Below are 14,737 nucleotides of genomic sequence, written 5' to 3'. Positions count from 1 at the left end.
CTACCGTGACCAAAATAGATAGTGAAAATGAAGCCATAGTACCACCTAGACTTTGGGTAGGGTTGCCTACTCAAAATAAACTAGTGCATTATTATGCTTTCATTGACACAAGAGCTAGTCACAATATACTTACTCGTGAAATGTGAGAATTGTTGAATAAACCCAAACTATCCACTTATAATGCTTTAGTTAAGGGTATTTATGGACAAAATATGCTGGTTTCTAGTTGTATAAAACTTAATATACACATTAGAAATGAATACTTGGTGAGGAAGTTCTTTGTAGCACCTATAGGAACTCTTTAAGAAATTATGGGTGATAATTGGATAAGGATGGATCAAGACACAATGCACGATCAAAGTGCGACAAAGGTGTTAAACTATTTCGCTATGCGAAGAAAAACTGGACCACATACTCCTCCTTCTAATAAGACACTCCGAAAGTAAGGAAGAAGACAATTTGCCAAGGCAAAAGAAAGAATGAGGTCCATTGCACCACGGGTATGGTTAGAACTTCCAACAATAAATCATAAGTAAGAAAGCAAGACATTATCCATCCTGAACATGAATATTATCTTATGTTTAAGGGAGCATGGATAGACCTTGGTGATGAACCACTCTTACATGCTTGTGAATCTTATGTTGAGTTTGATTAAGAAGGTAGGATACCATATGTAGGATGTTTTGAGCATATGTTATACCTCATGATGTGAAAAAGTGATCTTTTATGATTGATGCCAGTGTTGTTCAATATATAACCATGCTCGGACAAGAGTGGATTAACACCACTTAATGCCATATTTAAATTGGGAGGAAGACACTAACAACTTTCCAAATGAGTAAGAAGGAATTAACAATGGATTGGTGTCCTGAAGAACAAAATGCCCCGTTAACCTCATCAACAACACAACTACCCAATCAATCTCAAGTCTTAGCCTCTCAACTACAATAACCTCCAACTGTGAAGAAATTCCTTATTAGCCACCACAACTTACTTCTTTTTAAACAGAATCCTTGTCATCGATAATTAATCCACATCTAGTCAAAATTTTACCCAAAGAACATGCAAACAACATCAAATCCTATACCATCAAGACTCCTTTATCGCCAACCATGAAAAGTATCCAACCCATCCTTTCCATTGTGCACCAACTCTTGATAACTAGCCAAATGTAACTAATGTTGGGTGCTCAAGGGTCTCCTAGCAACTCAAGGCTTCTATGAGGGTAATAACTCTTTACAACTTGCCAAATGTAATTAATGTTGGGTGCTCATGGATCTACTAGCAACTAAGGCTAACTACGAGGGTAATGCTATCTAGATTCCTAAAAGATCATCGATCTATTAATAACTCAAGGCTAGCCTACGAGAGTAATAATACTATTTGAGCTCAAGGCTACTACTAGGTTAATAATTCTACTAGATTCCGAAAAATATCATTGACAAAAAGATAATTCAAAAGAAACGGAGAAAAGAGATTGATAGAAAGAGGTAATTTAAAATAGAATGAGAAAATTTCAAAAGAGACAAGTTGTCAAAGAAAGAAAAGCTTGTTTTGTTCAAATCTCAAGGACCAAAGCAAACGGGCTTTGTATATGAAGAGATCCCTAGCTTCAATTATCACTAGCCTTTCAGACCGATGCAACACCAATATGGTAAAATTCATTTCAATACCAACTCTCCCAAATACAAAATAAAAAACAAAAAACTATAAGCATTCATTATACAATGGACATTATAAAAAATAAAAAATTATAAGCATTCATTATACAATGGACTTGCACACAAATGTATGTAATTATAGAAATATTAATTTGATATAAAAAAGCAGGCTGGAAAAAAAGTTTGGCTCTGATTGTTTTCAGGAGCAGCAAAACAATGGCGACTAAGGGCCGCGGCAAGCCGGTTTCCGAGAAGAAATCCAGCAGCCATGCGGATGAGATGACCCTCTTCAACGCAGAGAACATTCAGAACAACATGAGGACGATCTACTACAGGTCCGCGCCTTTGCTGTATTATCATATATTTTTTTTCTTTCTTTTTTCCTTTTCATTTCCCTGCCACGGGCAGACCCTTAGCGTTGTTTTTTGAACAAGGATGCAAGGATATTTGTGATTGGAAAACCAATCACATTTCAATATGCAGAGGCAACCAAAAAAAAAAAAAAACCTTACTCATGAAAGGCCAAAAAGATTAAAGTAAAAAAACTGAACAATTTGTATTTTAATTTAGTTAGGCTCATATAAATTTACAGTTTCTTTGATACGGTAATATGATTGTTCATTCATTTTGGCTTGCAGATTTTGTAATTTTTTGAGCTATCATCATAGTGACATGCGTACTTGCTTTGCTGTCATCACGATGCCTAGATTTTTTTTTTGAGAATCCAGATTGTACACACAATAACTACCAGTTTTTGTTAATGAACGGTTCTACCTAATGCTGGAGGCCAGGCCCTAGGAGTTGAAAACCATCTGGCTAAGTGTTGCTCCTCAGTTCTCATATTTTCTTGTGTGCAGACAAACTATTCATGGCAATGCTACTTGCCCTTAAATGGGATGTGTTTTTGAAGAACCCCATGATGCACCTAATGGGTGTAATGCCATGTGCAACAATCTGAGGTGAGCTGCATGAGTGCAGCTTGGGGATAAGGGTGCATGGCAAGGGGTGGCAGCACAATGGCAAACTCCTCTCCAACGGCAATGGTATCTAGTTGTTCACATTTCCCTTAGTGTCATGGTTAATGGTCTCCTATGAGTAGCCAGCCTGCTTAGGGGATCAGCAATAGTAGATGCTATTCTCAATACCTTTGTGGAGATTGATGAGGTAGCTAAGGGAAGCACCTTTGCATAGGGGCATGCTACTGTTCAATGGTAGTCTATGTGCTAGTTAAGACGGAAGGTGATTAAGTGGTGGCAAGGCGCAGGTGGTTACAAACTTCTTTGCTCTGGGTTGTGCTCTACCCAGCACGAGCATTGCTTGTGGTCAATAATGTATGTGACACCATTGAAAATGAATAGACACATCCGTTTTTCTCTTACCCATATTATGGTCGCTCTAAAGAAAATTTTTAGGCTTCTGCAGCTTGATTCCAGAAATGGATATGGCCGTGGGTCTAGAATAGGTGAATAAAAATTAAACGAATCCTTTGATGAGTTTGGGAGAAGCCAAGGCTGCGGACTTGCACACATTGTAGGGTTGCAACTGTCTAGGGCTTGTAACTAGGTGGGGCGACGGCTTGTAGCACAACAGGTACTCGTGTGTTTGCCGACCAGGCAACACTAGGGCTGGTAGCAAATTGACATGGGTGTGGGGTGAATAAGTACCTAGAAGGTGTGTTTGGTTGCTTTGATAGGTATAGTGATGTATTTGAATTTTGTCATATAGAATCACCAAAGTAAAATGAGAATTAAAGATTACTTATCTAGTAACTCCCCTTTTTGGTCTTGGAAATCTCTGTATTTGTTTCTTTTTATGCCCTGATTTCTCTGATTTTTTTCTCTTCATGCCCTTTTTGTGTTTTTTTAACGAATCATCCAAAGTAAGGATAGTAAAATTTCCCTTTTGCAAAGGTTTAAAACAAAATAAACCACAACTTTACATCTCTCTCTCTCTCTCTCTCTCTCTCTCTCTCTCTCTCATTCATCACATGCTTCAGCCATTACAGTGCTGCTTTGCAACATTGCCATTCGCATGGCTGCTTTTTGTTTCTTTAGCGAGATGGTTTATCTTTTTACATGATACATTTACTTCATGGATGTACCGGAACACTCTTAAGCAAGCTTGTGGGCAGCTTCGGCTCTTCAGCAGGTTGTTGGGGTGTGTCGCATTGAAGAAAGCATGGCCCTTATGGCATCTTGGTCAATTGGGTGGATGTATACTGTGACACATCTCACCATATGCTGCACACATGGCTGACCTGCAGGACTGGTAGCACACAGGCCTGGTCGAGCACCATTCAGGGGTGCACATGTCGAGCAAGACGAAACAGGGCAGTTTTGGGATAGCTTGGACAGGCGGCAGCCAAGTAAAACAATTAAACATAATGCAGGCACATATATTGCAAGTTGTGGATATTATTGCTAGTTGTGAGCGATTACAATAAGCCGACTTTAATAAAGGTGGCCGACTAGCATAGGTGAAACATGTCACATGCACCCATACACTGAGGTGCTATATGTGACACATTGGCTCATCATCAATGCTACATTTGTACATTAGAAGAACCTATTTAAGGATTTATTTGTCATATGTCGTGACCCCATTGTGAGCCCTCATGTCACGCGCGAGCTACGTAGGTCATATCCGAAGCCTTAGGTGTCGGTATGTGTCACTTGAGCCACTTGGAGTGCATTTAGTGTTGGTCATCTCATTGGTGTGCTTCTTATTTCCAGCCGACTTGTACTTTATGTCTCTCCCCTGGCCTATACAAAGGGGTTTATCATCTATCATACTTTTTTGAGCACTGGTTGTGGAGGCACACGTGTGGGCTGAGGAGGAGGAGAGCGTGGTTGTGCCACATCGGTTGTATCACCTCTGATCGTTGTACTCTCACATTTCGTTTCCCGTCTATGCTGTGATCTTTGCGTTCTGCTGCTGTGTGTGTTCGTTTGTGTTTTGCTTCCGCGCTTGTGCATTTTAACATAGTATTAGACGTCTTTGTAAGATCCTTGGCTGCTGCTGTTCATCGCCTATAGGTTGTTGAGATTCAAGCTCGATGTCAGTGTGTGCCAGCTGTGCTATGTGCTGGCATGTTAGGTAGCAGCAATAAATGACCGCGTCAAGTTGGTCATAGTGTGTGGACATTAGCTAGGGTCAGGTGAGTGTGAACACGATAGTGTGTGTGTTATGGATTATGGCTTTATGCATTGTGTGAGAAGGGAGATGGCTTCCCTCGTTGGTTAAGGTTTGCAATATACATTAGGGTTTGCTCCTGTGTGTGTGTCTCCTCTCCCTCTACATGTTTTTCATCATGGTATCAGAGCCAGGTTCTTTCTATTAGGGTTTATGAGTGAGTGAGAGAAGAGGGAGAAGAAGCTGTGAAGAAAAGCTGTGAAGCTTGCCATTGATGCTGTGAAGCTTGGAGCACACCGATTTCTATTAGATCTGAGAGCTTGGCCTACCGGGTAAGGTCTACTAAACATCCTTGAGCGGAAGCCAACGAGGGAAGCCATCTTCCTTCTCACACAATGCATAAAGCCATAATCCATAATACACACACACACTATTGTGTTGTGTCCACACTCAGCTAACCCTAGCTAATGTCCACACACTATGACCAGCTGGACGCGGTCATTTATGTCTCACACATGCTGCTACCTAACATGCCAGCACATAGCACAGCTGGTGAAACCGGCCTCTGGTAGAAACCAAAGTGCGGTAGACTAGCAGTCACCCTTTCACTTGTAGTCCAAATAAATAACAAAATTATCAGGAGCTAGAATGCTCCAGAACTGAAAGGAAATCGACACTTGTTGGCCCCAAAGCTTGGCGCCTCTTTCGGTATTTCTTTATTCAAATTCAATGAAATGTATAACTGAGTACAACAAAGCCAGTCCAGGAGAGTAAACCTGCATGTCTAATCTGGCAGCCCTCAAGACCTCTTAGCACAGAGGATTCACACACAGATCTGTGTCCCACAAAAGTAACACACTGTGCTTCCCTCTAATCAACCAAGACAATTCAGCAGGGCAGCCTTGAGCGTACATCTGGCTGTTCCATGAACATGGTTTCAACTCAGCTCAAATACACATCCACTGTTCAATCTCTGTTTCCACCCTGATGCTCCACCCGGACTCTGATAAAACGCCGCGTGCAACTGTTCAGGACTGAACAGTACTGTAGTAGCCTGTGCCAGTCCGTACAGTTCCGTAGTACTCTGCTGTACATGTCCGTACAGTTCTGTACGTGCAACTGCTGTCTATGTCAGCTGTCGTACAGCAGCCGCCTGAACCTGCAGCCGCTTGCTGTCTGTACTCTGGTCGCCAGTGTCGCCTGAACCAGCCGATTGCACAGCCTGTACCTGCTGTCGTATAGCAATACCAATAGTACGGATTGTACTTGCTGTCCGTCCCTGTCAGCGTCGCCTGAACCTGCAGCAGCCGTACCACTGTACCTGCTGTCAACAGCTTTGTACGGGCAGCCTCCACCAGCGTTGTACGGCCTGCAACCACCTGGTTCTGTACGGCCAGGTTCTGTACGCAGAAAATCCAGCAGCCAGTCCACAGAGTTTCTCCTCTCCTCCACGCACGTAGCTTGTACGATTTCCAAAAAGCAAGAGAGAGAGAGAGAGATGAGAGAGGCATGTAACTCCCAAAAGTGGAGTTACCCCCCTTCCAATAATATCCTAGGCTCCTTTTTTTAATATTCATTAAAGTTCCTTAGGGCCTCTTATGCCCAGGGGCCACCCAAGGTTAAAACATTAAAAATATTAATGTTCTTGGTCTCCCTTCACATTTGAAGATGTCCACCATATTTCTATTAGTCCAGGGACCCAAATGTGAATCATTAAATATTTATTTTGCTCACCAACCACCATGCCCACACTTGTGCTGTTCCACTTTCACAGGGTCATGACATACCCCCCTCTTGAAAAATGGCAAGCGTCCTCGATTGCAATCTGGTGATATAGCAAAAGATCCAAAGTGAAATGTACAATATGGCAAGATCAGTGTCCCAATCTCTCTAAGCTATGCATATGTAACAACATTCACTGCAAACCAATGGCGTAGTAGTAGTCCAAGTTGTATACCACTGTGAACCATACACAACAACATCCAATGTGACTAGTACACATATATCATAGAAGTCTCATAAACAGATGTACTGTCAGCCATCAGTACCTTCGGGTGAGACAAAAGCTACACCAAGCGACCTCTAGATGTAATCTGAGCTTGTCTGTAGTATCAAGGGAGTGGAGGTGTTCCCCCCCTCTTGAGAAGCTTGGAAGCGGTGATGTATTGTGAAAAAGGATGCAAATCTGACAAAGAAACATGTGTGTGACAAGGATGAATGTATTGGCAACTCATGTGCAAGCCCTACACTGATTTTGGAGCAAATATGATGCATTTAAGTGATTGAAAATCATTGGTTTTGAAGCTCTCACAAAACAGAGAAAAAGAGGTTAACTTTTGATGAAATTAAACCAAGTTTTTGGCAAAAATCATACAATTGATGGGATGTACACATGCCTAGGAGTGTTGGGCATCTAAATGCAACATCAATTATCATTATAATCTCTCCAAATTTCCTCTACATCAGGCGACGCAGCCTGGTATGCAGAAACAGAGCATTTTTTAATCTATTTGCTAAGTGGAGGCCACCAATCAACTCTTGTGTTTGATAAATTCCAAAATTGCCTTAACAATTGGTTGGTACATACACTTGAGAAGGAGGCTACATGATTGGTTGGAGCAATTATGATCTATGGAGCTGGAAATGAGCTGATTAACCAGGTTGTCTACTGTGTTTAGTGAAACAAAGTGTGATTAATCGACTAATTACTCTCCCATCTTAAACAATTGGTCTAATTCCTTTTACATGGAGTTAGTGGACATCATTGCTAAGCTAATGAATGCCTGGTCTCTCAATTTGGACAAGCATTAAGGAAATAAGAGGCATTTTACTATTGGTTTTTCTGGTTTTCCTGGTTTTTCTCAAAACAGAGAAGGGGGTTTGACAAAATTGGTATGTACACACCTTGGTTGGTGTTGATATGCAACATTGAGCTTGTTTAGGTGTCAATGCAAGTTATCCACACTTGATTGAACCACTACATTGTAATTTGGAGCCTTGGAAAGCGCGTCAAAAACAAGGTATCTTGGACTGCGTGTGCCAGCTCATTTTGGATGCAATCAGTTTGATTTTCTACATCAAAAGTGAAGTTCATTGTGTACTTTGGAGTATCTGGAATACTTATAGGAGTTTGGTTGAGCTGAGGAAGGCTCGTTTACAGATTTAGACGTGTGCGGAAGGTGCATTTACATTGAGCAAATATGTCGGATAATCCAGTACAAATTGTGGGTGGAAAGTTGGATAGGAAGAACTTCTAGGCATGGAAGTACAGGATTAAAAGTTTTCTGAAGGGAAAAGGTTTTTGGAATCTTATTACAGGTGCGGAGCCAAAGCCGGAACTACCCCGACAACCTACACAACAACAGATTATAGCTCATAAGCAATGGTCAGAAAGAGCATATAAAGTTTTGCATTATCTGTCTATATGTATTTCGGATGCTATACTCATACATATACATGATGCTGAGAATCCTAAGGATGCATGGGATACATTGGTAAAGCTGTTTGATACAGACACTAGTGCTCGCAAGTCTCAGTTGCGACAACAGATTCATAATGTGAAACGGAGTAGAAGGAGCATCCATGATTATGTACAAGAGATAAAGAAGTATGCAGATGCATTGGCAACAATCAATGCTCCCATGCTTGATGATGATTTGGTAGACATTACCTTGCGTGGTCTTGGCAAGGAGTATAAGTCTTTTGATACATCCATCTCGGTTCAGAGTACAGGTTTACGAGACTTAGATGAGTTGGTTTCACTCTTACTTGTTGAGGAAATCAAACTCAGTGACTCCTTTCATGATGCATCTACTAGCCATGATGATAATAGGAGAAATCAGTTTTTCTATTCACAAAGAGGATCTAGAGACAGGGGGAGATTTGCATCACGTGGCCGTGGTAATGGTCGTGGATAGCAGGACAGGTCACCACAACAGAATTTTCAGCCTACATATGGTGCTAGAGGTGGTCGTGGATATACACCTCAGAGAGGCAGAGGTAATCCTCGTGGTAGAGGACGTTGGCAAGGCCAACAAACATCTATGCAAAATGTGGAATGCCATTACTGTGGGAAATTTGGTCATATGGCACGTGATTGCTTCCGCAAACAAAATGATTTGAGAGAGGGTAGAGCACAACATGGTGGACATTATGCACAACATGGTGAAAATTATGCATCAAGCAGTAATGATGGCAGCGCAAATTACTTGTTTGCCATGAAACATGTTATGGGATCTATGATGACAAATGCCGAAAATGATGACACTTGGTATATGGATTTTGGAGCATCAAACTCGATGACTTGTCATGGTGAATGGTTTGAGCATATGAAGCCTATGGATGTGAAAGGCTATGTGGAGACAGGAGATGCTACCAAACATGCCATTACACATGTTGGAAGTGTACCATTGGTTATGCACAATGGTGAAACAAAATCTATGGCAGATGTCTTGTATGTGCCTTCTATTACAAAAAGTTTGGCCTCAGTTGGTCAAATGGTGAAACCGGGATTACAGGTTCGTTTCAACGAGTATGGTTGTTTCGTTGAGGATTTCAAAAATGGTTGTAGAGTCATTGCCAAAGGCAAGAAAGAAGGCAGGTTGTTTAAGCTGGATGCTGGGATTCCTGAGTTGAAATCAGCCATGTTCTCTAAAAGCCAAAATGTGGTACAGGACATTGACATGTGGCATAAGAGGATTGGACATGTGAATATACAAAGGTTAAAGAACATGCAGGCAAGAGGCATTGTTAGTGGGCTGCCTAGATTCAAGTATGATGGGAATATGCATGTTTATGATGCCTGTCAGTTTGGAAAGCAGGCGAGGTTGCGGTTTCCTAGAGAAGGCAACATGAGTAGCAGGCCACTTCAGATAGTTCATAGCGATGTATGGGGTCCTGCACAAAACCCATTCATTAAAGGCAGCTTATATTATGTGACATTCATTGATGTTTTCAGCAGAATGACTTGAGATTTACTTTCTCAGAGAGGAAAGTGAAGTGTTGGCAAAGTTTATGGACTTCAAAGCTTTTGAGAAGCAATATGGCTCTTGGATAAAATGTTTGAGGACAGATGGAGGTGGTGAATACACCTCACATGCTTTTGAGCATTTCTTGAGAAAGCATGGGATAAGAAGGCAGTTAACTTGCAGGTATACACTTCAGCGAAATGGAATTGCTGAGAGGAAGAATAGAGTCATTTGTGAAGTGGCCAGGGCGATGCTCAATGAAAAGAGCATGCCAGACTATTATTGGGCAGAAGCATGTGCCACCGCAGTGTATATACTTAATAAGACACCCACAGCTTCCATACATGGAAGTACGCCAGAGATGCGACTTATAGGTTTGAGGCCAGACATTGGACACCTCAAAGTGTTTGGATGCATAGCTTATGTACATGTGCCTGACGAGAGGAGGAGGAAGTTGGATCCTAAGACAGAGAAGTGTGTGTTTGTTGGATATGCATAGGATCGCAAGGCATATAAATGCTACAATCCACAAACTAGGCAAGTGGTTATCTCACGAGATGTGGTGTTTGATGAGCTTGCTAGTTGGTACAAAGCAAAGGATGAAGGTGTCATTGATTCACTTGATGCTGATGTGCATGTGAACTTGCGACAAGTAAGTTCTAGTTCTATTTCTATGTTTGGGGGCCAGTAGAGTCTGAGAGTAGCACTGTACGTCCATGAGAGTGTGAGCACTGGGAGTAGTGCTGTGGATAAAGGGAAAAAGAAAGTTGAAGGAATTGGAGTTACAGGTTATGAGTGGTCAAGTTCAGAGAGTTTGGATGAGGAACTTGGCATACCAGTTTTACGCACACCTGGTGCAAGGCAAGATAGATATGTATCTCCACATGCTAGAGTGACAGGTGTTCAGAGTGATCCGCATGAATTGCGGAGATTCCAAAGGGTCAGGTATCTACAGGTTGACATATTGTGATTTTGCTATGCATTACGTATATATGACCTCTTTGGTGAAGCATGTGGAACTTACATGCTATACAGAAGCTATTGGAAAGCATGTATGGGAAAAGGCAATGGATGTTGAGATGGACGCATTGGTTCATAATGAAACATGGGATTTGGTTGCATTACCACAGGACAAAAATGTCATTGGTTGTAAATGTGTTTACAAGGTGAAATGCAAGTCAAATGGTTCTATTGAACGACATAAAGCAAGATTGGTAGCTAAGGGTTATGCACAAACCCAAGGCTTGGAGTATGATGAAACATTTAGTCCAGTGGCAAAGATGGGAACAGTGAGAGCAGTCATTGCTATGACTGCAACAAATGGTTGGGAAATGCATCAAATGGATGTGAAAAATGCATTTCTAAATGGTGATCTACAAGAAGAAGTGTATATGGCACAGCCAGAAGGATATGTCCAAGATATCCCACTCATGTATGTAGATTAAAGAAAGCATTATATGTTTGAAGCAAGCACCTCGTGCTTGGAGTGATAAGATTAGCCGATATCTTATCTCCCTTGGATTTCAGGTTTCTACAGCAGATTCTTCACTCTATGTGAAGAAAACAGATCATGGGATTGTCTTACTTGTCATGTATGTGGATGACTTGATCGTCACAGGAGATCATACTATAGATGTGATGCATGTGAAGAAGGCATTGAGTGGGTAGTTTGACATGAAAGACTTGGGTGAACTAAGATACTTTCTTGGAATTGAAGTGATCAAAGAGCATGCAGGTACATGGTTAGTGCAACGCCAATATGCATTGGATATGTTGGCAAAATATGGCATGACAGGGTGTAAGCCAATGAGTATACCTTTGGAGCAGAATGTGAAGTTGCGGGCTGATTTTGGTGAGGAGTTGGATGATCCATCTATGTACATAAAGATGGTTGTTAGTCTCATTTAGATGACTATCACACGCCCGGATTTGAGTTATGCTGTGGGGCTAGTAAGCCAATGTCAAATCCACACGGATCTTCCCTCGTGATCGATCTTGGTTTGAAACTCGAATCCTGCAAACAAACGAACAACAAACAAGCAAGGGGGTGCAGGCCTGACTCACCTCCCAACCATGACAGCCGTGGGCAAGCCCACAGTCTTGGCTGTCCCCACCGAGCCACGAGCTGAGCTAACTAGGTTGACGTACCGACCAATCTCCTCCTCGCGACGTCCCATACCGCCACGAAGCTGCCCTCGCGGGCCTCGAGACTGCTGCCGGCCTTGGCTGCATAAAGCAGGTGCACGTCTGCACTAGATCCAGGCTCCAAGACCATAGAGCTCTCACAAACTCGCGAGACTCTCTATATTCCAATAACTAACCTTGGCCACCCTTTTATAGGCTCTTGGCCGGTCATCGGGCGTCTACACTTGGCCGCCCGCCCGTCCATACTTGGGTGCCCGCCCGTTAGTATATCCCTAACTCAGCTCGTCAATCAGCCTGCCTAGTTCCAAGCTTCCCCAAGCCTCGAAACTAGTCTTGCATGCGTATAGCACACGGTAGATACCCACTGTGCACATGACATACTCCCCTTCCTCTAAGAGCTCACTCCTGAGCTCACTAAAAAGCCAGGGTAATCTCTCTGAAGAGAAGTCAATGTCTCCCATGTAGCGTCCTCCTCAACACGATCCTTCCACTTGATCTTGTATTCCGTGATAAGCGTATGACGCAATCTTCGTTCACGAAAGCCAAGAATCTTTTCAGGTTCGTGAGGAACAAATGTCATGTCCTGGACATCTATAATTTCTTGAGGAGTAACTAACTGATCTGCTCCACCCAGTACTTTCTTAAGTCTACTGACATGAAATACAGGATGAACTTTCACATGAGATGGCAAATCCAATTCATATGCAACTGAACCAATCCGTCGTGTAACACGAAATGGTCCACAGTATCTAGGGGATAATTTCGGAGATCTACCTGTCCTTAAAGTCTCGGAATCTTTCGGAACTCGCAAATACACCATCGTTCCTTCAGAGAACTCTCTGGGTGAACGATGTCTATTAGAATAAAACCTGTCTCGATCTTGAGCACTTCTAATAGATTCCTTCGCAACTTGTAACATTTCCTGCATATCTTGCAAAAAATTACGTGCTGCATCATGCTGAAGTCCTGAGAATCCTACTGTAACAGGTGATCTTGGTTGAAAACCATACATAAGCATGAAAGGACTAAACCCTGTACTCGTATGCTTAGTACTGTTATATGCAAATTCTAACATAGGAAGATAATCCTCCCATGAACTTTGTCTTTTGGATACATATGCTCGAAGCATATCCTCCAAAATCTGATTCACTCTTTCAGTCTGGCCATCAGATTGAGGATGATCAGAGGAACTCAAATTCAAAGTTGTTTCCAACTTCTCGAAAACAAGTTTCCAAAAGTCACTCGTAAACTTAGAGTCCCTATCACTGACTATGTCCTGCGATACCCGTACAGTCTAAACAATTGCTCGATAAACTGCCGAGCTAATTGCGTAGCTGTAATAGTCTTCCGGGTCGGTAAAAATCTAGCCATCTTTGTCAAGCGATCTACCACAACCCAAATAGAATCGTGGCCTTGATGTGTTCTTGGCAATCCGGTAATAAAATCCATGGAAATACTTTCCCACTTATTACCTGGGATTTGCAAAGGATGCAACAACCCAGCCTGTCTAAAGCGTTCAGCTTTATTTGCCTGACAAATCTGACATTTCAGAACATAATCTTCTACATACCCTTTCATCTTCGGCCAATAAAAAGTGTGTTTCACTAATGATAGTGTCCTGTGTACCCCAGGGTGTCCAGCAGAAGGGGCGTCGTGACACTCCCTCAGAATCTTGGACTTAATGTCCGGGATCTGTGGTACACAAATTTTGTCATTACGGAATAGTAAACCATTCCGAATCATCCACTGACCTCCTGCAGCCTGAATAGTAGACTGCGCAGTCACCGAGTCTTGGTCAATCAATGAGCTCCCGTCCTGGATCTTCTGCCAAAATGGACCAAAATAACTATCAGTCCTGCAAAGCCCTCTCAATGACTGAAATAAGTCAGTAGAAATCTCGGTGAACGACAAAGTATTCACCTCTTTAATCCGACTAAGCGCATCTGCAATATTATTCATGGACCCTTTCCGATAACGGATCTCAAAATCAAAATCTTGCATTAACTCTGCCCAACGAGCTTTCCTGCCTCTCAAATCATCCGCATCACACACATACTTGATTGACTGATGATCAGTCAATACCACAAACTTGGAGCCATATAAATAATGTCTCCAAACCTTGAGAGCATGAATCACAACATAAAGCTCCTTCTCAAGGGTTGGCCAACGAGATTGAGTGTCGTCTAGCTTTTTACTTTCAAAAGCAACCGGTCTACCATCTTGAAATAAAGCAGCCCCGATAGCATAGTCACTGGCATCAGTTTCAAGAACATAAGGCCGACTAGGATCAGGTAGTGCTAAGATAGGTGCTTCCTTGACTTTATCTTTCAAAAGTCTGAAGGCCATATCCAAATCGTTATTCCAAGTGATAGGCTGATTGGACTTACGTCCACGACCTTTCAATAAGTCGGTCATCGGTAGTGTGAGCTGAGAGTACTCCCGTACAGATTTCCTAAGAAAAACAACAAAACCGAGAAAAGAACGAAGTTGTTTCACTGTTCGTGGTATGGGCCAGTCCAAAACCTTCTGAACTCGGTCATAGTCAATGCTCAATCCATCTCTAGTGATCTTGTGTCCCAAGTAAATGATGTCGGTCATAAAGAACTCACATTTACTGAATTTAGCATATAGTCGATTCTGTCTTAAAATAGATAAGACAATCGTGAGGTGTCTGACATGATCCTCAAGAGTACGACTATAAATCAAAATATCATCCAGGAACACCACCACAAATTTCCCCAAATGTTCACGAAAAAGATCGTTCATCATTTGCTGGAAAGTGGCTGGAGCATTGGTTAACCCAAAAGGTAATACGAGAAACTCGTAATGGCC

General features: G+C 42.1%; 1 protein-coding gene across 3 annotated transcripts in view; it reads left to right on the top strand.

The window, feature by feature from the left end:
• The first annotated feature begins 1,785 nt into the window (after window positions 1-1,785).
• The window catches only part of LOC147634866 (uncharacterized), a 49,032-nt gene continuing 36,080 nt past the window's right edge, over window positions 1,786-14,737 (top strand). For all 3 annotated transcript variants that reach the window (XM_086804069.1, XM_086804068.1, XM_086804067.1), the window contains exon 1: window positions 1,786-1,996. In XM_086804069.1, the coding sequence (XP_086660195.1) occupies window positions 1,878-1,996 (119 nt within the window). In that variant the 5' untranslated portion in view covers window positions 1,786-1,877. The remainder of the gene's footprint in view (window positions 1,997-14,737) is intronic.

The sequence above is a fragment of the Cibotium barometz genome, chromosome 10 (genome assembly GCF_041138505.1).
Source record: "Cibotium barometz isolate CiBa-2024 chromosome 10, ASM4113850v1, whole genome shotgun sequence".
Classification (NCBI taxonomy): Eukaryota; Viridiplantae; Streptophyta; class Polypodiopsida; order Cyatheales; family Cibotiaceae; genus Cibotium; species Cibotium barometz.
The sequence above is the reverse complement of the archived record's forward strand: the minus strand, read 5'-3'. Positions and strand labels throughout refer to the sequence as shown.